We start from the raw sequence: 23,468 nt of genomic DNA on the forward strand, positions 1-23,468 counted from the left end.
AGCAGATCCTCAGCATCTTAAACTGTACAGAGAGAGGCTTTCATAAATGGCCGATCTGTCAGACTCACTGATGGATATGAAGTGTGTCATCCAGAGGTGTGGGTTACACTGCTAACAGTCCTCTGGGTTCTCAGAGTTCAGAAATGATGGGAATGAAACTAGCAGAAACCAACAGCTGGGCCAGAGTTTGAGAATGCTTTACTTGCTTTGTTTTGTGTTATTCTGAATAATTCTCCTTAGATCCTCATTAGTGTTAATACTGTAATGAAACATCCTCTCTAGACACAATGGTAGCATAAGCAATGTGCAGATCAGCATACACTAAAGGGAGATGAGAAGAGTGGGGCTCCCACACTACATTCAAATACATAATCTTATTTAATTACTGTATATATATATATATATATATATATATATATATATATATATATATATATATATATATATATATATATATATATATATATATATATATAATTTCTCCTTTTAAACATGCGTGAAAATAAACTGCATAGATGACTTGAGGCCATACATTTATGAAATGTTCTTCCTTTTTTAATTTAAAATGTAACTCTCATATCCAATCAGTGGAACTGTGTTCTACTAAAATCACGTGCACAAAAACACACTGCATACAGAAGGTCCCGATTCGTCATATCTCAGATCGGATAATCCCAGTAAGCTGGTAGAAATCCATCGGATGGCGCTCTTGATGCCTTTTATCGTATGCACTGGGAGCTGTCCAGGGTTCTGAAACTACAGAGGAGCGGTTTAAGCGTTATAGACGCTTCCTCTGGAGCAGGTGGACTGCATACATGCTCATAGTGAGGCACAGAGACGATATTATTCTCAAAGAAGGTGAAAGTGACGGCTCACATTTGGGAAAACGCCAGTCGTGCCGGTAAATTGACCCAGTGTCGTCGCGCGCTGCGCAGGGAGTTCCGGCGTTCATTCCCCTCACGAGCTTCATTGGTACTTCACTAAATGTACGGAGACGGACCTACTCTGGATTACTTCTGACGCTATTTGGAAACTGGCATGAATAGGAGTTCAACATCACCAACGGAATGACCTGCTGGTGATTTCGCTCAGCAATCTTCGGGTGCCTTGCAACTTCCTCAAAGAGCATACAGTCAGGATCAGGGCTGTTATTTTAAACTCGCATGTTAAGAAACTCAAATAATTAAAGTAAATCATGCGTTTTACAGTTCGTATGTTAAACAGTCGTCGCGACAAATGACTGCTTTAAATAGCGAGTGTATAACTATGACGAGAAGATGCCTGCTGACGTTCAAGCCGTTCAGGTAAGATTTGACATAATATATAGCACAATGTAAGACATTTATATTCAAAGTACTGAAGACAAATTATTGTCAGTTATTGACAATACACCATTCAGACAAACCTGGAATAGGCACTGTAGCGTTTGACCACTGTGGTCTTCGTTTTATGTATGTGGTCAACCAGACTTAATGCACTAAGCCCTTAAAAAAATATTTTATTTTGTATGTTTAAATTAATATAAGATCGCCATACAGTGCAGCAACATTAAGAATGCTACTGTTAAGTTTATTTTTATAGCGTATTATAGGCTAACTAATATTTCCAGTATAGAGTAATAGTTAGGCTACATTTATTTATTTATTTTTTGTAAAGAATAGTTCGCCAATAAAACAAACTTGGCCTATTGAAAAGTCTTTATCGAAGTCCTCAGGTTCCCTTAATTGAACAAAGCTGAAAATCTTAAAGCTGTCAAACTGCCTTTATTGTTACCACAGAAAAGTGTATCTGCAAATAAAGAGAAATGACTGTCTTACTGTAAATAACATGGTGGTGGAGGTGGTAGGCTACTATTCTCGGTCCTTGAGAGAGTGTCGGGATGTGAGGATGGTGTAAAACTGAGTCTGTTGATGAGCTTTTGCGCTGTTTCTCGCAGTGGCGGGAATCCAGCAGCGCGAAGATGTGGGTCATTCTGTTCTACAGTAGCCTACCTGAGCTCTTCAACTTAAAATAGATAAATAAATAAAAGTCTTTTGTTGTACCTTGAGCAAGCTTCTTCTGTGAAAGAGTTGCAGATATTACAGAAATATCCCCTGGTCAAACTTATTTAACACACTTATTACACAATGTAAATAAAAATAAAAAGATGAATTACATGATGTAATAAGAGTACATAATACTGACGTTTGCTTTTACTTTGCCACCAAAAATGATGTCAGTTTATAGAGAATGACGTCAGTGGGACTAGAGAAGAATGTTTGAGGAGTTTTTCTCCGCTGCACACTCGTCTCAGACTTTGATACTGTAATTTTCCAATTTGTCTTCTACAAGCTAAAATAGGAACAACTAATCATTACTTACCCCTAAATATTCTAGTATTCAAACTTACTTTTCAGTAATAATGATGCCATTCCGTAATACCACTTAAACCACCATTATAAATTGGGCATTTTAATTTAACAAAGCAAACAAAAAGGAAAAAGTTTATTTCAAAATAGCAATTACATGAAGATAATATGCAATTTACTGTCCAGTTACAACCCTCCATGTCTGGTCTGGTCATGGCATTTCCCTTTCCTTCTATATATAATCCATTAGAGAGAAAGAGAGAGAGAGAGAGAGAGAGAGAGAGAGAGCAATAGATCTGAAATAGTTCATAAATCAATCCCTGGTTTACAAAAATGGCAAACTGTGCAAATCTCCTTTAAACCTCGAAGGTTGTGATTACCCATCCAAGGCTCTAACCTGCAGGCTTACAGCATGTAACGGTTAACCCTGACAAAATATGTGGTTTATCCTTAGTTTATGATGCTTTTCAGCATTTTTAGTGGGCTTCTTAAAAACATAAAGTCCTCATGAGTGGCCTTGCAGATTTTCATTACTGTTTGAGAAACATGAATAAGGCTTTGAATTTCATCTTCTTTGTTCTAATATCTGTAATGCAAATCTGAATTTACCTTAGGGTGAATACATAAAACTCTAGTTTTGTGTAAACTTTGAAGTCAGTGGCGTTTAAAGAAACAGTTCACCCAAAAAAAGAAAATTCACCCATTGTTATGAGACTATTTTGCCAATGTTCATGTCTGGGATGCTCCAAACTAGTAAAAACTAGAGGTTGTCAGTGACATTAAATGTCATCATGGCAAACAGTAAAATTAATCTCATTAGGTCATATGCCTCAAACTTGTCAGTCTACTTTTACAGTTATGTTGCTTTTATAAAGATGTTATTCCAGACTATTATAACTCAAACTTTGAGGGCAAATATGTTATTTATTTATTTGCTTATTTGTTTTAATACTTTAAAGAATAAAGTTGATGTTGGATGCTTAAATGAATTATTTTCCCTAAACATGTACTCACCCTCAGGCCATGATGTAAATTAGTTGGTTTCCTCAGCTGGACAGATTTGGAGCAATGTAGCATTACATAATTTGCTCATCAGTGGATCCTCTGCAGTGAATGGGTGCCGTCAGAATGAATTAAAAGGTTGTGTGTTTGTAGGAGGCAAATCCATTATTATGCCATTTTGACTTAAAAACCACTGCATGTTAATCCATAATAATGCTTCCTCCAGTGAAAAAACATTATTTGTTGCCCTCTCAAATCAAAACCCACCAACATAATTGTTTTAAATGGTCTTGGACTACTTTTGGTTTATCTGAGAATATTTATTTTTGAAAGCTGGAAGCAGCTGCTTGAATCTAAACATATCGTGATGGATTTGTTTGCTAACTTCCGGGTTTGCATACAAAAAAATGTGTCATCATTTGAGCTTTCTATTAGTCTGAGGAAGCGAAACACTATTGAGTTAATTGAATTAATAATTTTTGCTCTGTTTGTTACACAGACATGTTGTATGATGGATGATTTGGGATAGAGGGAATGATTCAGTTCGACCACGTTTAGTGTTTTTTATTTATTTATGTATTTAAATTTTATCTTAGCAGAGTGGTCACCTTGTACTACACTTTCATAGAAATTGCCTATGTGAAAAAAAAAATTCTACAAAAAAAAAATATATATAATTTTGAACAGGTTTGCAACAACAAAGTGAGTAAACAGTGACAAAGCTTTCATTTCCCCCCAAAGGAAAAGTTTCACAAGGATAATATACTTCTTCTAACAGTTATACTTCTTCTCATAGGTGGTTTCTCAAATTGTCTGGCTTTCTTCTTGTTCCACCCCAATACATTCGTACATCTATCTGTCTGTCTGTTGCAGGATATTTGTGGCGGGGATCGGTTTCTTCAGTCTGTGCTTCTTAATGACCTCTCTGGGGGGGCAGTTCTCGGCCAAGCGACTGGGCGATTCCCCATTCAGCATCCGAACTGAAGGTACATTAATAACTGGCAGCTCTGTACGTCTTACCTGTGCTGACCGTATGCATGTCTAATTCAGCCGGTGGCATTTAGAAAGCGTCATTTTATGGGATTTCTAATGGGGGTAACGAAGGATTTTGCGCTGGCCTTTAACAGGCTTGATTATCCAGGGGTCAGCGTGCTGTGAATAGCATCTCAGGCTGAAGAAGATCCCATTTGTCAGCAGTCATCAATTTTTATGCGTATGAAAATAGATCACCCCAGAGGCTAGAGGTAGACAGCATAATTATCTCTGAGGTCTCGTTCACTGCAAATCCCAAGAAGAACCGGTCTATGAGATCCAAGAATTCACATTCTGTCTTCATTTACTCACTCATCAAGGGTATTTGTTTAAGTTTATTAAAGAAGGATAGTTCAAATATAAAGATTTTGCAGCACAGCTTCTGTGTGGTCTGGATGGGATTGTCTTCTTTGTAAAGGATACATGTGATACTGACTTTATTTAGAGGGAAAAAAAGAAGGCATCTCAGAAGGCAGCATAATTATGATGTCTACCTTTTGTGAAAGCTTTCATGTTGGGTGCACACCTATATTGCTTTAAAATTCTGCCTACATGGGCTCACTGCAGAGGTTTTGGAACAGAGCCAATATGTTTAATATTCAGTTCCTTTCTAGTTTCAACACTGCTGTGCCCAACAGGAAACGGTGTACCCAAATGTGGCAAATAGCCATCTTAAGAGCTCCACTCGCTTGCTGGAAAATTGGAAAACTGCTTCATGGTGTGTTCAGCAAACCCCAGTAAAAAAGCTGAAGATGATGGATTAGTGCTCTGTGATGTTGTGGGAGAGAGGTCATATGGAGGAAAGAGAGGAGAGAAAGAAAGTGAAAGAGAGAGAAAGAGAGAGAACAATCTGATTAATTAACCACTCCGAGGGTGAAGCCTTGAGAAAGCATCTGGCTCTCGCTCATTAAACACTGCCTGCTGATCAGCCAGAGATGGACCTCACTGTGTTTTGAGAGTCCAGCGCTGACATAGATGTGAGGGTTACATTCAAACGAATTACAGTTGCAAATCACTAATTATGTCAAACTAATTACCTCTAAATTACTTCAAATATAATCGGTGCCCGATTTGAATCTATCTATCTATCTATCTATCTATCTATCTATCTATCTATCTATCTATCTATCTATCTATCTATCTATCTATCTATCTATCTATCTATCTATCTATCTATCTATCTGTCATTTACCTACCTACCTGTGTTCTTCAAGCAGAATATGGTTTTCACTCAGCTATTTATTTATTTATTTTATTTTATTTTATTTTTTTTAGAAAGAAAATTATAATCAAGTTTGTATTTATTTAATAGAAATACAGAAAAAAAAAACAGTAACATTGTTACATTTAATTAAAAACCAAAATAACTATTTTTCGATTTTAATACTTTAACATTTTTATTTAATCCTGTGATGCAAAGCTGAATTTCGATCAGCCATTACTCTGGTCTTCAGTGTCACATGATACTTCAAAAATCATCAAAGCTGGAAACAACTTTTGTTGCTTAATATTTTGTAGAAACTTTTTCAGGATTCTTCGATGTATAAAAAGTGAAAAAGAACAGATTTGTTTTTTATGTAAATATTTTCAAATAATGTAATTGTTAAAAAAGTAATAATAAAAATAAAAATACCGCCCCCAAACTTTTGAACGGTTGTTAAAGAAGGTTTATATTTTGGAATACATGCTGTTTATTACAATATAACAGCATTTTGTTACTCTGTTACTCTAAGCTCTAGTAGTATACATGTTATCTCAATGTGTTTCTCAAACGGTATCTCAAATCCGGTGAGCATGATTTCAACATGTTCATGTTCAAATTTAACATGTTCCACATGTTCCTGGATCAACATCCTTGTTGATCCTGGAACAACCTTCCAATCAACAAATCAGAAAATAAGATATAACATTTCAGGAAATATCTATTTTAGGCTTAAAATCAGGGTTAGGTGATTCTACAACCTTGTTAATTTTAGCAATAAATTATGGGTAGGGTTAGGTTTCAGGGTAGGGACTGGGTTAAGTCTATATTTTTGGACAAAAATATTGATCCGGGATCATCAGAAGATGTTGATCCAGGAACATGTCTTACTTGGCAAAATCACAGCGACCGATCTCTTTCGGTTCCTGAGAGAAAACGTGCTGATTTACTAATTCTCTTCCACATAAGAGAAGCTCCAGCTTTTACACCCTCACTCTGACCATGTTCTATCTTGGGTAATACCATGCAGCATATGTTCTGGGATTATGCCTCTGATGGATACTAATGGCTATTCTAAGAAAGGTTTGTTATTATAGATTTTTAATGAAAGCTTGTGTGTGGGTTGAATGCAGGAAGCACTTTGTCTGTTTTAAACAGAAGACGTGTGTTAGTTAAGCAGTAAATACAGGATGCCAAGCCTTAGAGCCAAAACTGGGATTCAATATATCGCATTCATGTGATAGCATGGAATAACATTCAATATATCCCCCCACTGGACACATTCTTAGCCATTAATGTGCAAAAAAAAAAAAAAAAAAAAAAATATATATATATATATATACACAATATATGTGTTCATCTATTATATAGCCACCTGCAGTATAGTTTGAAATTGCAGTTTTGAATGCTTCATTATTAGTGCTGAAAATATAAGGATTATTGTTACTATTCCACTTAAGAAATGTTTCCATTAAATGTTTAACAATCAATCAATATATGTTATTATCACCGACTCATCAATAAATCCCTATTATTATTCTATAATTATACAGCCAAGCTCAAAATTAAACAAAACAAAAAGAAAAGCAGGACTTCAGCACTACTATATCTTCTGATATTATACTACTGTATATCTTTGTGTCACTCACCTTTCATCTGTACCATGTTTTTCAGACTTAACAGGTTAAATACAACACTAATGGCATTCATTCCAGAATTGAGTAAGAACGGATGATAGCATGGGTAGATCTTTGGTCGATCGATCATTGGTCGTGAGAAATTTGAATATTCAAACTATTTATTCATTTTCTACTCATAAATAAATTAATAAAATACAATAATAGTTCCATTTGACCTTATTTTTACATGGCTTTGAGCTCATTCACCAAACTGTGTTGCACAGAATTTGTACCCGAAGCTGATTATGTCATGTAGATGTTAAACAAATATTCATTTACAAATCATTCACTATGGTAAAATAGTTTTGAGTTGATAATGTAGGATTGTACAGGTAACCATTAATTGATCATCTTCCATGTAATCGTAATTAACATGAAACAGAATAAAAGTTGTTGGTGTTTTTCCAACTAGTGTTCATTCAACTGATAACTGCAGCAAATTGTAGGCATAGGTACATTTTTGGAAAATTATATTGGTAGAAGCATGTTTCATTTGTCAACATTCAGAACCTCTTAATTTCAATTCAACATCCTTGCATTCATATTTACAGTATAAGTAGAAATCCTGCATCTTGTTCACTAGCTCCATTTTATTCTGAATGTTGCTGTACTCTTGTTAGTCGAGTCTCCTGTGCGTTTCCTTTGGTGTTTGGTTGCCAGTGGCACATACATCTGTGGATTGAAGGGCTCTGACATAGCATCCTCTAGGAAGGGCTTTAGATTTCAGTTGGAATCGTCCCTGTGCTCCATCACACTCCGGTAGATATCTGCACTGCTTTAAGATAAAATCCAGCGCTTCTTCCTTTAGACAGTCAATGCAGGGTTTAAAGACTCTGGCCTTTGACAGTTGTGGCATACAGGCACAGCAGGAGATGAAGACATAGATGCTATTAAAAGCCTATATCTTCTTCTATATAACAGAGGTCTTTTTTTTTTTTCATTGTCTTGTATATGCAATGGGGTCCAATATCTACAACCACATAAAACAATAATTAAAAAACATCCCCAATTTCAAAATGTTTTTTTTTTTCATCTTTTATTTGGGTCAAATGAAAAATCAAATGACAAAATCAATAAAATAATTATTATTCTTACATAAAATTCTTTTTATTAAAACTGATTAAATGAATTGATTCCGAAATGCACTGCATATAAAAACAATACATATACTGATATAATTCTCCCCAGTCCCCTCAGCACAGGATGTGTCCTAGTTTCACTGACATCCATGATTTTCTCCATGCACTGTTGTGTATTTATAATGCTAAATGAGTGTCTAATGGGAACCAGAGCTGTGTTCTTTCGCACATACTCTCAAATAAATATTTGCTTCAGCACATTTCTGAAGACATCTCCGTAATTAAAACACAAATTCACTGCAGATTAGATCAAACATTTTGGAGTGGACCGTAAAGTTCACAACCCATTTTAATCCTCTAAACAGATGTATTTCATAATGAAACAAGATAGAAAAATAGAAAAAAAGTAGCGCTGGTCTTGATTTTCTCCGCTGGGAGTTGATTTGGTCTTGAGAAGTATTACATACTAAACTGGAGACAGATGGCTGAAGTGAAAGGATAAGAAAGACCAAACTCAAGCTCACAGTTCAAGATTATTTCTGAAGAATGACTTGTAAGTGTATGTAAATGAATGTTAACTGCTAGCTTTCCAGGTATTATTGACACTTTTTTTCCTTCTTCTTTTTCCAAATAGCATAAACAGCATCATGTAAACACTATCAGATTAGATTTCAGGTTGATGTGTGTGTTCATATTACTTTGCATATGTATGCCTTCAAGCCACCTCATGCTAAATGTCTTAGACGGATGTGGGCACACATTGCATTTGGAGCTAGTGATTTTGGAGCTGTGAGTTTGACCTGCTGCTTTACAGAAGCCCTCGGGTCATCTCACAGCTAGTGAATCATCAGTAAACTGATGCGGTTTCGTGGCAAAATCTCTTGTCTTCTTTCACATACACCCACAGCCGCTGTCAGACAGAGTCGAGCAAAAGATCTCAAACTGACTCACTAGACATAATCCCTGTTTGTTTTCTGCACATTTAACACCAACACACCTGGGGGAAAATAGACGGAATTACTATATGAAGTCAGCGCTTGAATTGTAAAGAGAGAAAAATAAAAGATACTCCTTGTTTGCATATACAAAAATATTGTGACACCTCTTAACTAATTCAGGTTCTCTTAATTAAGGTGTTTCAGTCAGACTCATTGCCACACAGGTAGGGGTATAAAATCGAGTACCTAGCCATTCAGTCTGCATTCACAAAGACACAATTTTATTTATTTATTTATATCAGCAAATCTCAAGGAATATGCTAGTAAATATGTTAATAGATTTGAACTATTCTTAGTTTATTATTATTATACTCCACTTACTGCATCGTTATTTTTATGAGGAAATTCCTATTGATTCCAATCACCATCATGTGGATAATGGGACAAATGTCTATGTCCAATAACGATGTGCCACAAAGCGCTGTTGGTTGCGCAGAAAGATCTTGCATTCATCTGACATCTCCGACAGTGGGAGGTGGATGAGCTGACTAAATCATTCTAGATCAGCATTTATCCAATCCTTGCGCTGCGTATCTTAGTTGTCATCATTATCTGACACACCTGAATACATTTACCAGCTCATTAGTGGAGAAGTGAACTGTGTAGATATTTGTGATCATTTTATATGTGTATAATAGGCTCAAATATGTATCTATTGCACCAGTTCTCAATGCCAGACATCGCGTCCCCTCTGCTGTGCACATTTTGTTTATTTCTCATTTCTAAAGACTGATTTATACTTGTGCATCGGACCTATGCTGTAGCCTTGATGCCGTAGGCTATGTGTCAGTTTTCATTTATACTTCTGCTTCGTTGTCTGCGTCGATGTGCAGTACACATGCAGACCACTAGTCTGCAGTGTCCACAGGCATAGACCACGGCAAAAGCCAAAGAAGAAGAGAGTTGTTGGAGAAGCATTATAGCCAATGGGGTAGGGTTTCATATTTTTTTGAAGCACCCCTGGGCGCCACCATTGGCTAGCGGACCCCCACCTGCTGTTAGCATTCCATTGACTCCCATTCATTTTGGAGTCACTTTGACAGCGAATAACTTTACATCTGAGGCATTTAAAGACTCCAGTGGTCCATTAATTATTTCTAAAGAAACACGGAAATATATAAAAGGTCCGAATACCTTGTATCTTATGTTGTGGCCCCGTGGAAGCAGTTTTTGTAAAAATAGGCTAACGATTGCATCATAACCTGCGACTCTCTAGTATAAATCAGCCTTAAGGAGCTGATTATCTGAATTAAGTGTGTTAAAGATACACATAACAAAATATGCAAAGCTGGGCGGCGCGAGGACTGGAATTGAGAACCGCTGATCTATTGCATCAGCTATGATTGCCATATATTACCTTTGAATGGTTCCCAGTGTTATTACACTTTTACTGTGTTACCAAACTATGGTCCATCACTGAGAAAACTAAGTTTTAAAAGAAGGAGCATACTCATTAAAACGGAATCTACTATACACAATGTTGACAGAACTAGCTTTGAATTGTTAAGAGCTATTCAAGTATTTTAATGTGAAAAAAGTGACCTCTCATGACAAATTATAATTATTTTTTTACATTGATGTGCTGTTTTATAGTCTAAGATACTGTTGCATGAATTCACCTTTCGGTCACACTGTGCTGGTAATTCTCCGATTTTCTGGATGTATTTTTAGCTCGGAGAGACAAGCTGATTTCTTGGTCCAACTCCATTTAAATCCTGAAAATCCATTAGGCCTCACAAAAATGTGGTTTGGCCAAGATAAGACATAAAGTGACTCAGCTCTCTGACACGATGCAAACATATTAATGATGATTTGACGTGCTCTTGACAGGTAATTAATTTATACACCCCTTCTAATGACATCCTGACTTAGTTCACAGTGGGTGTGATGGCTGGGTGTACCAAACTTTTTTTTTTAGCTATATGGTGGTCGTCTTAATGGAAGTGGAGTGAATACTGCACTTATGCTTTATCACACACGCACACACACACACACACACACACACACACACACACACACACACACACACACACACACACACACACACACACAATGTAGTCAGTATTTTGTAATTACTTTTATGTATTCAAAAATAAATAAATAAACCTGAAAGATTCCCACAGAGGACAATTACAGAACAAAAGGGGCATAGTAAAAATGACTGATGACCATATTCAATTCACATGACATTAATTGCCAGTAGCCTACAGATTGTTTATTCTTTTTTTTTATTATTTAATTTTTCAGGGAGATTAGGGACATTATTGAAATTTAAAATGAATTTAATTAGGCCATTACTGATATATTGTGTCTTATAGATTATAGTTAAAATAAGTCTTGGGGGCAGTTGCATGAACACGGCCCAGTTTAAAGGGGGGGTGAAATGCTATTTCATGCATACTGAGTTTTTTACACTGTTTAAGAGTTGGATTCCCATGCTAAACATGGACAAACTTTCAAAAATTAAGTTGTACGTTTGAAGGAGTATTTTTGTTCCAAAAATACTCCTTCCGGTTTGTCACAAGTTTCGGAAAGTTTTTTTCGAGTATGGCTCTGTGTGACGTTAGATGGAGCGGAATTTCCCATAGAGCAAAGCACTGAGAGCAGAGGCATTCACTGACCAGAGCGAGAGCGAAATGTCACAAAAGAAGTGTGTTTATGGTTGCGAGGGCAAGACAACCCTGCAAAGATTACCAAAAAAAAAAAAAAAAACAGCATTAAGGGACCAGTGGATGGAGTTTATTTTTAAAGAGCATCGACGGAGTTGTGCAAGTGTTTTTGTTTGTTCCCTGCATTTCGAAGATGCTTGTTTTACAAACAAGGCCCAGTTTGACGACGGATTTGCACATCGTTTATTCCTGAAGGATGATGCAATCCCAACAAAAAGGGTCACGACCGTGTGTTGGAAACGCAGGCGGTGAGTAAAACTGCTTCAAATATCTCTGTGTTGTTAACTTAGCTATCGGCGCGTAAGCACGTCAAGTAAACCCTGTACACCTTTAAAGAAAAAAAAAAAGACGACATAAAGTGGAACTTAGTCATTTTCCAAAACCGCTAAGTGTAACGGAGGCCAGCGAGTAGTGCTGTGCAGGTAAACCTCCCCGATCTCAAGAGACGCACTAGCAACAGATGCTAGTGGCTGTAGCCATTTAGCCTCCTTGTTAGAGGAGACCCGGGTTCGAGCCCCGCTCGGAGCGAGTGCGAGGAGCGTCAGAAAGGACCCGGGAGAGAGGGGTTACATAAGCAAATATATACAGTTTCAATACATACCACATAGAGACGCTGCTGTAGTCGTTGCTGCTGCTGCTCTCGTTCAGTTTCAGCCTCCGGATCTGATTCTGGATCATAAATAAACGGCTGAATCTGACTGTTAGCCATGGTTTGTTTTGGATGATGTTTTTTTTTTCCTCACGATAATGTCACAACTTCCAAACGCTCTCAACACAAAAGCCTACTGGCGCTCGTGATTCTTAAGCTCCGTTCACACGTCACGCCTCCAGCCGGTCGTGTTTTTCCGGAAAAAATCGGCATAGACTATTTTTCTCTTATAAATATAATAAAACTAAAGACTTTTTGGAGATATAAAGGATGCAGTACTACTCTATAGGTACTCAAGATTAACAGGAGATTGAGTGAAAATGAGCATTTCACCCCCCCCTTTAAGATTGTGTCATAAGAGCTAGTCTGACCAACTAGTTGTCACTAGTTGTCACTGGTAATTAGTCACTTTTTAAGGTTAAAATATGATTTTTTTTTTTTTTTTTAATGTAACTGACCTACATAAAAATTTATTTAGCAGTCTGAGGGACAATTTCAAGCCTACCGGTTTGTATCCAAAATAAACTAAACAGTGTTCCGAAGAAGAACAAAGCTTTAACGGGTTTGGAACGACATGGGGGAAGTGATTAATGACAACATTTTCAGTTTGGGATGGATTATCCCTTTAAGTTAACATTTATGTGTATGTGTCACCAAGCTTCCCTTTCTGGATAACCTGTGTGGATTTATTAAAGAGTGTAAGACTTGTGGCAGACCGTTAAAAGAATGAGTGAGAATTGAGACTTTTTCTAATAAATATCTTTATTATTAAGTGAGTGACTTATAATACCCAGGTCAATTAATTCGAAAGACTCAAAAAAGAATGAGTAGCCCTGAAAAAAACCCACCTGCCTGTAGCCTGAAGACATTGATGAGCTTGTTCAGGTGTGTTTGGGGTCGAAGCTGTACTCTGCAGGACTGTGGCTCTCTAGTACTGAACTTCCCTACCCCTGTTCTAGGTTAATGTGTGATGCGTCAACAAGGAAATTAATGATGTTTGAGTTCTAAAGTCAAACCATGCATTTATTGTCTAATGACATTAAAAGAGGAAACATATACAACTTTACAGCTTTACAGTCACAGTTTTTTAATGTGAATTTAAACAAAATTTTGTTTAAGCTTTTAAAGTTCAGTTCCTATTCTTGCCCCTTTTTTATTTTTGCTGATCGAGTTTACAAAACTCTGTTTCCCATTAGCATTGTTAGCTTACTATTGACTTTATAATCTTTAACTCGTCAGTCCTTATTGTTAGTGCTACACAATTTCCCAAAGTCATGAGTTCGGAATGGTGAACTAACCATTTAAAGCCAAACCCACACTTGTGATACCAGGAAATGCATCATTGATAACTAAAACTTTGCTAGTTCAGAAGCTTCTGAAACAAAACTTTTGTTTTCCTCCATTTAAATGAGATATTGGGATGGTGGCACGATGAGAGCCACTCACGTTCTTCAGGATGGCAGTGGTCATCGTTTAAATCCAAGAGAGCAGTGAAGTGTGTGATGAAGAGTCATTCCCTCTCTCTCTCGCTTTCTGTGGAAATATATTCCTGCACTTGGCTCTAATATTCTTAATCGTCCCACAGCTTTTTTTCCCTTTTCTGTCACATGCTTTCTAATCCCTCCCGCAAGCCTATTTACTCCGATTTCATATCCCTGAGTGAGTTTTTGCTAATTAAAGCGCGCACACACACTCGCGTGACATAAATTAAACCGGCTCTCATCTCCGAGTTGTCGTGAGACACAGATGAGACACAGTAAGTCAAGACAGAGGGTGTCTGTGTTATTCAATTGTGAGTGTGAAGTGTGGAGCAGGTGAAAAAAACAGGATATGTTTATTGATCTTTATTTATATAATTTTCTCATCATAGAATGCTGAAAGCAAGGTATTAAATTTTCAAGAGAAAACTGAGAATTCATTACTTTTTAATTCTATCCTGCATGTACCTTCTTATTTGTGTACTTCCTTATTTTCTCTCAAGTGACTTCATCCAGTGGCACTATGCAAAGCTAGTTTTAATTTCCCTGATATGGCCCCTCACTTTGCACGGAAGGACTTAAGTAGTTTTTTTTTTTTTTTTGTGATGACAAATATATCAACACCTGCACTCACGAGGTGGGCATTCACTGTGACTAATCATCATCACTAATACTCGTTGGAGAGGTAAGGCGTATAATTTTTTAAAGAATTTTATCAAAACTACCTGCACTTTGCATTCAAAATACATGAATATCACACACACCTGCTTCAGTTAATCCATAGACGTGCATGTGTGGGTGTGCTTTCTAGCTACATGGTCAACAATACCATACTTTTATTGTTCATATTTATAGTTGGGGTAGTTATCAACCATCTTGCAAAAGTAGCAGCCACCTTGTCTTCAATCCTCTTCTTCCAGGACCACTGTTCTGCAGAATTTTGCTTCAAGCATAATAAACACAGCTGTGCCAAAGTAATCAAGGCCCTCAGACTCGCTACGTAGAAACTTCTTGGCGAGTGTGTTGATGCTTGTTGCAGCTAAAATTTGCAGGTCACTCCAGAAGCAGTATAGGACACCACTGACAGTAAACACACCATCAACTGCCAAGAAAGTCCTAGAAACCGCATTGAAAACCTAGCTACTGCTAGGCACACTTTAGATTCCACTTTTGACACCTAGTTTTAAAAACCATCTAGAACACCTTAGCATTAGCAACCACACAGACAATCTTTATTGCAAACAGAAAAGTTAGTCAACCATCAGAAACCCTAGCAAAGATGGGCTATTTTGACAAGGCTTTTTCTATAATTGCAAAATGACAAAAGCATGTTTTGGTAAACTCCAGTTTGCTAGCTCAAATCATTCTAAATCCATGTCCCAACATTCTGCATATGTGGGTTTCTGTGAACATAATGTGACTTTATTCTTCTGCCAATTAGTGATAAAACATCTGTCTGTTCTGCAGGAGGAAGCCCATCACACCTACTAACACTGCTGGAAACATTTCTTCCAGCTGTTCAGAACAGCAAAGATACTCAACTCAGAAGGCAGATGCACTGTATTGATCCCTGAGGGGAAGTTCAGGAGTAATGAGCAGCCTTAGCAGAATATGGTTTCTATCTGTTGACCTCTAGGTGTTGTGCCCAGCAAGCATCTACTGCCTCACTCAGACTAAACTAGACCAGATGGGACTGAATCCCACAATCCTTGGTTCAGATGGCTTATGGCTTATGCACTAAACCAACAGGGCTTACAGCATGCTACAATACCAAGCCACAGTCAATCACAGTGGTACACTTTTCCATATTCAGGAGCTTGCAGCCAGCAGTGAATGTTTACCCAACAGCCTGCACTGACTCAGAGTGTTTACCTATCAGCATGCTTCTTGAAGCTTATCTTGGAGTCTACAAAAGATGCAATAGACTTGAGTTCACTGAAGGTTGTGTTACGTGTTATCACAACTGTGAAAGTTGTATTAAGTGTTGCCATTGGGTTCCCTTATGAAATATTACGTGTGCATCTTGGTACTTTATTATTCATGAACAAAAGAATACCTTTCAAGTGTGGCAAAAGGGGAGAACCATGGAAAACAGGATTCCAATGCACACTGCCTGGCCAAAAAAAAAAAAAAAAAAATACTGAAGAGTTTAGAATTAAAACTGATGTAGTGTGTACCCATGTCCATATTCCAGGATGAAAATGTCAAGATCAACCAGGCTGAATTTGTGAAACAGTGGTTCAGTTAGCACGAGGAATCATTTTCTTGAATGAATTGGCCACCACAGAGATATGAGTCCTGGGCTTAACCTCGTTGAAAGTCTTTAGGATGTGCTGGAGGTGACTTTGCAGAGTGGTTTGATGTTCCCTTTGTTAATACAAGATCTTGGCCAAAAATTAATGCAGCTCTTGATGGAAATAGATTTGGTGATGTTGCATGATGTTGTCGATGCTATGCCACAGTGAAAGCTTAAATGCAGTCTAATTAAATATTTGTCTGTGAAACATTACATTTTTTTGGACAGGCAGTATAAAATCTATAAAGAATATGCCAAATACTTCCAATAGGTTTAAGTTCAGGACTCCATGGTGGCTAATTTCTAACAAATGGAGCCTGGTAAATTTTGGTATTGTCATCCTGGAATATGTACATGGGTATATGGTTGTTGGCTATCTAGTATGGATTGAGCTAAAATCGGCAGGACATTGGCCTACAGAAGCCGGATTTCCCAAACCTAACAGTCTGAACTCTCTTATGAAAGTTAGTTGACAATTAGTTGCAAAGTTACTGAGTTAGTAGAATGTGGAAAGTGGACTATCGCAATAAAGTGTACCTGTACATGTTTGGCACCACAATACAGGATTATTACCATAAAAGAAGTGCTAACCCCACTTCAGAGTAAAGTTTTATAACCTTGAGAACAAAGCAGTGCTAACCCCCCTTCTAAATTACAAGTGTGAAACACAACAAAGAAAGCACAAATCCTTTACGGTCCATGCAGAGCGTTGAATGTACTCTGCAAAAACCTAATTTAGATTTATAAATCATCACAGTGTAGTCAACACAATCATGAGCACATTCAGCATAAACCAACACAAAGTCTATGCTGATCCAGGCTGGTTTATTCCAGTTAGTGCTGGTCTGGGTGGTAGACCAGCATTTTCATGCAGTTGTCAAGCAAAATAGAGCTGGTTTGAGCTTTTGCCATGCTAGAACCCAGCAAAATAACAATCAACGTCCATGTGGTTCAGAGTTTGCAAAAGTAACCATATGCTGGCAAGAAATGTTGGGTTTCTCACCGGGATATGATAACTCAGTATCCAGAAAATTGGCCTGGTCTGTTATAAACTAAAGCCCCTTCCCAAATACCATCCTGATCCCTTGTGGTACCACTATTTGTTGACTAAAAATGTTACAAAGGTTGTTGGGTTGTAGACCCAGCATAGCACAATCCCATAGTCTAATTTATGGATCTACACTAGTCTTTACAATAGGTATAGAATGGCCAGTCAAGCATTTATTGGTTTGTTCAACTGTAGTGGTTAGAGTCAGTGTGGAAAATGGTCATGAAAATAATAATAATAAAAAAAATCTTCAATGTAAATATTTTGTGAAAGAGAATACTGTATACAGTATTACTGTATTTCTTAAACCCATTCACCCACACATAACGTGTAATGGCCTTAAGGATTTCTAACACAGACACCTGCATACACTAGTTCCTTCCAAAATCCGGCTCCAGTCAGCAGTATACAGCCGCATGTGGGTGTCATGAATCACTCTATCAGCCCTCGCCGTTTAGCAAATTGGGGATTTTTAGAAAGCTAATAAATACATCAGGAAGCTGAGGCGGCATACGTTAGTGGGATTAGTAGGCACACGCTGCTCGCACCGTTCACTGATCCAAAGCTTTTAAAATGGTGTCTGCATTAAAAGTCAACCTTAGAACAGCACAAAGATCAAATGAATCGCTTAAGGTTCAGGAGGGTTTTGGGAAACAGGGATAATGATTTCACATCTTAGCTGGGATTATACTGTGGTATAGTGAACATACTTTGAAATGTGTACTACTGTAATTCCTGGAGAATCTGGAGACTAGTTTCATAGGATTAAACATGGAGCAAGACCTGGATGAAACTGCATGTTGCCAGACTTTTTTATGTTGGTTATAGTGCTGGGTTTCTGCTAGTGGACCAGCACAGACATGGTCGTCAGTTGGTCAAGAAAAGGGTTGACTCTGAGTCAAGACATACTTTAAGAGGGTCCGAATGTCTCCAGACCATTTAAACATGGTTTCCTTGGGTTGAAATAAAACTGGTGGATAAAATAGTGAAAGCCAAACTAAAGTTAAAGTACACATACCTTACTAGAAAATGACTTTGGTAGAAGTCACCGTTTTGAATATTACTTGAGTAAAGTCTTAAAGTGTGTGATATTTATTGTACTCAAGTATGTTATTTAATATTACATGTACTTATGTGTTGAAGGTAAACAATAACAAGTAAATGCAAAAATGGAAAAGAAGGAAATAAATATATTTAAAATATGTTTACACACTATTTGGGTAGCACGATTGTGTTTAGTTTTAACTATTTCCTCTATTTTGTATCTTTGGGCAATAATAAGAAGCTCTTCATTAGATATACATTGTCTTTCATTCCAACACAAGAAAACATTTCTGGAATCTGCATCTGAAGAATCAGAATCAGAATCAGAATCAGAATGAGCTTTATTGCCAGGTATATTTACACATACGAGGAATTTGTTTTCGTGACAGAAGCTCCGCAGTACAACAGAATGACAGCGACAGAACATAAAACACATAATAAAATAATAAAAAATACAAATATGTAGACAGTGAATGACAATATACAAATGACAATTGTAGGCAGGTATATTACAAAGTGAAGTTATGTATGTACATATATATTGTGTGCAAAATTTAAGTGTATACTAAGTATGTGTGTTAGATAAATAAAGTGTGTGTATATAAATATAAAGTGTAGTGTGTTCGCCATTATTGTCAGCTGTTCATAAGATGGATTGCCTGAGGGAAGAAACTGGTTCTGTGTCTGGTCGTTCTAGTGCTCAGTGCTCTGTAGCGTCGACCAGATGGCAACAGTTCAAAGAGGGAGTGTGCTGGATGTGAGGGGTCCAGAGTGATTTTGACAGCCCTTTTTCTCACTCTGGATAAGTACAGTTCTTGAATAGATGGGAGAGTTGAACCGATGATTCGCCCAGCAGTCCGGACTACCCTCTGTAGTCTTCTGAGGTCAGATTTAGAAGCTGAGCTGAACCAGACAGTTACTGAAGTGCAGAGGATGGATTCAATGATGGTGGAGTAGAACTGTTTCTGCAGCTCTTGTGGCAGGTTAAACTTCCTCAGCTGGCGGAGAAAGTACAACCTCTGCTGGGCCTTTTTTACGATGGAGTCAATGTGAATGTCCCACTTCAGGTCCTGAGAGATGGTGGTTCCCAGGAACCTGAATGACTCCACTGCAGTCACAGTGCTGTTCATGATGGTGAGTGGGGGGAGTGCAGGGGGGTTTCTCCTGAAGTCCACGATCATCTCCACTGTTTTGAGGGTGTTAAGCTCCAGGTTGTTGAGACTGCACCAGACAGCCAGCTCTTTTACCTCCTGTCTGTAAGCAGACTCGTCACCGTCCTGACGGTGGCATTTATATGTATTTACAGTTAAATTTTGCTCAATGTGGACACTATTTGCATTTAACCTGCAGTTACAGATGCATAAACAATGCTTTGTTTAAAAAAAAAACATTTAATACTGATATTTGAAATGATTTATAACATGAAAAAAAAAAAGTTGAAATGTGAAATTAAAACCACCTATAGGTGAAAGCAAGTGACTGTTAATGAGTAAGTCATTAAGATTCATCTGATTCATTAAAAAAGGTGATTCATTCAATAAAGAAACACCGTCCATTGCTCAGAGAGTTCTTTGTTCTGTGTTCTTTGTTTGGAACTATTTTTGTTGCCAAAATTCATGAAATTAAATCATCCACTTATGTGCGAGCACTTGTTTGCACATGAGCAAACACTGAAAATATTCTTATTTTTTTCAATTCCTTGAGTTTACTAAAAAAACTGTAATTGGTTGCAATCAATTTATTTTAGCTACATTTAAATATACTAATTAACTGTCGTTTTTGCAATCTGGAAAGTTCTGGCTGCATAATAGAGTTGATTAACCCTCTGGGGTAAGAGGTGAACACGAAAAGAAAAGTTTTGAATCATAATGCCTTCCTTGTTGCTAAGCTGCTTCTACTCTGTAGTTTGCATGAAATTAAGGAATGATGTAAAGAAATAGTCCAGGTTATTTTTAAAGCCGTCTGTGGCCTTCTGTCAGTAACCTTCTCAAAGTAATTTTGATTTAACCCTCAGTGAACAAGTTTATCTGAAACTACCAGACTTTGATAGTGTACAATTGTATGTTGGCATATGAGTGGTAGTCATCAACCTTTTTGTTTTTCTCAGTGAAGGGGACATAAAAGAAACATTACATAACTATTCAAAAATAACTGCATCCTAATTTGCATACAATCTGTCCTGAATTATATGCATGATTAAAATTTGCATCCCAAATAATGGTAGACCTACGCTCTAAATAGTATGCCAAAGAATCCCAGATGGTGAACTGTTTTGAAGTATGCATCAGAGCAGGCTTTTTCAGTTAATATTTCTTCTGGGAAAAAAACAAAACAAAAAATATTACAAACTATGGTTAGTTTGCTGTCAGTCTAATCTGGTTATGGTTTTTGGGATCTTAGCACCAGCTAAGCATAATTAAACCAGCAAAGTCCAGCAGTATGCAGTGTTTTTTTTTTCAGGGGTAATGTGAGGTCAAAGTCATCATTAAGTAATTATGCTGCCAATTGTTACATTTAAATGTTAGTGCAAAGGGACTCTAAGGTTTCAAAACTATTTATAACGTCTCACTTATTACTTACACCAAATGTACTCATCATCACTGCGTGCTTAAGTAATATACAAGATTTCAGTTTAGAGCTGAATGTGTCTGTGTTTCAGATGCTTGTCTGATCAGCCTCAACTAGCACCCTGCAGCCTAAATCCAACCCATTATTCAATTTTACACATCTTCCAATTGATTTGGATGAAATCGCTATGCGGCCTGATAAATGAGAGCACTCTCCGCACAAAATCCAGTGAGATCAAATGCACACAGTGGTCATTTAATTAGCAGACCAAAGTATCTGGAGCAGAATGCTTTTAAACTCTTGCTGGACATAGTTCATCCACTGTAGATTACCAGATATTACCTAGCATTTTTCTGAAACACATATTTGAAGTTTGATATGAAATCATAACAGCTTTCGAGCCAGACTAACTACGTAAGCTGACTAATTATACAGGCTTCCTAATTTCCAATGACTGTAGTTGACCTAGTATCCATACAATCGATAGGTTCCAGTGGACCCCAACATTCTTTTCTTTCAAAGATGTTATACACGATACAGGAATGCATGAAATGCATGCATTGAAACAACATGAGTGTGAGTAAACAATCCCAGATTTATGCTTTGGTGAACCTGTTACCTACAATGAAAGTGCACAAATCAAACTCTGAGAAGTGTTGACCCCGAAATAAGGCAGGAGGTGATGCATTCATATGTGCAAAAGAAAGTTTTGAAATAATCGGTTTTTGTAGCCTTCATCATTAGAAAGATGCATTGACTTCCGGATGATCTCAACGGCGAGTGGGAACAGAGAATGTCAGAGCGGAGAGTTCTGCGGGCCTACTGACCTCACAGTTGTAGATGTGTTCTGTTTAATTGGCCAGGTGAGAGGCATCCACTCCACTTGCGCCGGCTTTCCGGGGAACAGACGGCAGGAGTTCGGAAAGCTCTGAAATTAAACTTGACTGTCAGCCTAATTGGTCCCCTTCCTGTATTGTGCTGTTTGTGTCCTTTCTTCAGTTATGAGACTTGAAGTCTGTGGCCTCACCGCTGATGCTCTGGAGAGAGAGAGAGAGAGAGAGGCTGTGCTAATGAGACGCTTTTAAAATGTTTTTGAATAAAACACTCAGCATGTTGTTTGGATATTGAATAAATACAACTAATATGCCAACGGATTTGCATTCAGTCTCCATTTAGGCTCTTTGTTTTGCCATGACTTTGTTTTCGAGCCTCTCTCAGGAGAGAGTGCAGCCCTAGAGTATATTTATCTCTGTATTCTGTTTTTCCTCTGTTGAAAAGACAGGCTCGGGACAAACATACATTTTGATGCTGGACTGCTGGTATATAGCTGCATGGGGACTAGTGTAGCCGTGGTGTCAACTGTTCTTCCATCATTTACCCTTGTGTCATTCCAAACCTTTCTTTCATTTTGTAGAACAAAAGATATTTACCAATTCATGGCATACTAATCTTCTCCATTCAATGAAAAGTGAAGTGGGAAGGGGTCCTCTGGGCTTGTGAAATGACAAAAAGGCAGTGGTTTCAAATGAAATGTATCATTGAAGCTTACTGAAAAAGCAGTGATGTGCAAGTTTATTCTTTTATAAAGCAAAGATTTACAAACTGATCAAGTAAATTTTTTTATTTATTTTCCAATAAACTTTATTCAAAAGAAACCTGAAAAAAATAAATAAAATACAAATAAAAATAAATTCCAAGAAAATGTTAAGCAATGCAACTGGTTCAACTAAGAAATATTTAAGAAATTTACTTTACAATCTCTGAGGATCACTCTCAGCAGCTCTTAAATCCCATTAATGTTCTCATATGTCCAATTATTTATATTAATATATATGGTAAGTAGTGCCTTTCGGTTGAGATATAAGTCATAATGGGGACTAATTATAATTATGAGTTGTCAGATGTTAAATCACACTGAAACTAAAACATCATAAAATATGCTGTCTAAAGCATAGACTCCATTCCCACCATATCTCAAACAGTCTTTAAGAGTCCCGATGTGCTAAAAGTCTAAATCTGTCCACCAGTATATACAATCTAAAAAAAAAAAAAAAAATAATAATAAAAAAAATAAACCTATACAGTATATAAATAAAAGAACAAAACAGAACAGAAGTCATATATATATATAGGCCCTTTGGTGCCCTGACTTTTGTTCTGTTTTCACATGGCAGGTACATTGTGTATATTAGACATGCATAAAATGATATAAAATCCAAACCAAGTCCTATATACATAAAAATCAAAACATAGAGTCGTTAAAACTCATCTTATGTGATGATGTTGCAATGCTGCAATTTTTCTATACATTCTCCAAAATAAATCCTTTTTTGTTCCATGAAAGAATGTGAAACTGGTTTAAAATGAATAAATGATA

At 37.1% G+C, this 23,468-nt stretch overlaps 1 protein-coding gene across 1 annotated transcript in view; it reads left to right on the forward strand.

The window, feature by feature from the left end:
• The first annotated feature begins 746 nt into the window (after positions 1 to 746).
• Positions 747 to 23,468, forward strand: part of LOC127953127 (alpha-1,6-mannosylglycoprotein 6-beta-N-acetylglucosaminyltransferase B-like) — an 85,151-nt gene continuing 62,429 nt past the window's right edge. The window contains exons 1-2 of the mRNA XM_052552077.1: positions 747 to 1,304; positions 4,224 to 4,336. Coding sequence (XP_052408037.1) covers positions 1,237 to 1,304; positions 4,224 to 4,336 — 181 coding nt within the window. The 5' untranslated portion in view covers positions 747 to 1,236. The remainder of the gene's footprint in view (positions 1,305 to 4,223; positions 4,337 to 23,468) is intronic.

Source organism: Carassius gibelio, chromosome B3 (assembly GCF_023724105.1).
Source record: "Carassius gibelio isolate Cgi1373 ecotype wild population from Czech Republic chromosome B3, carGib1.2-hapl.c, whole genome shotgun sequence".
NCBI classification, from domain to species: Eukaryota; Metazoa; Chordata; class Actinopteri; order Cypriniformes; family Cyprinidae; genus Carassius; species Carassius gibelio.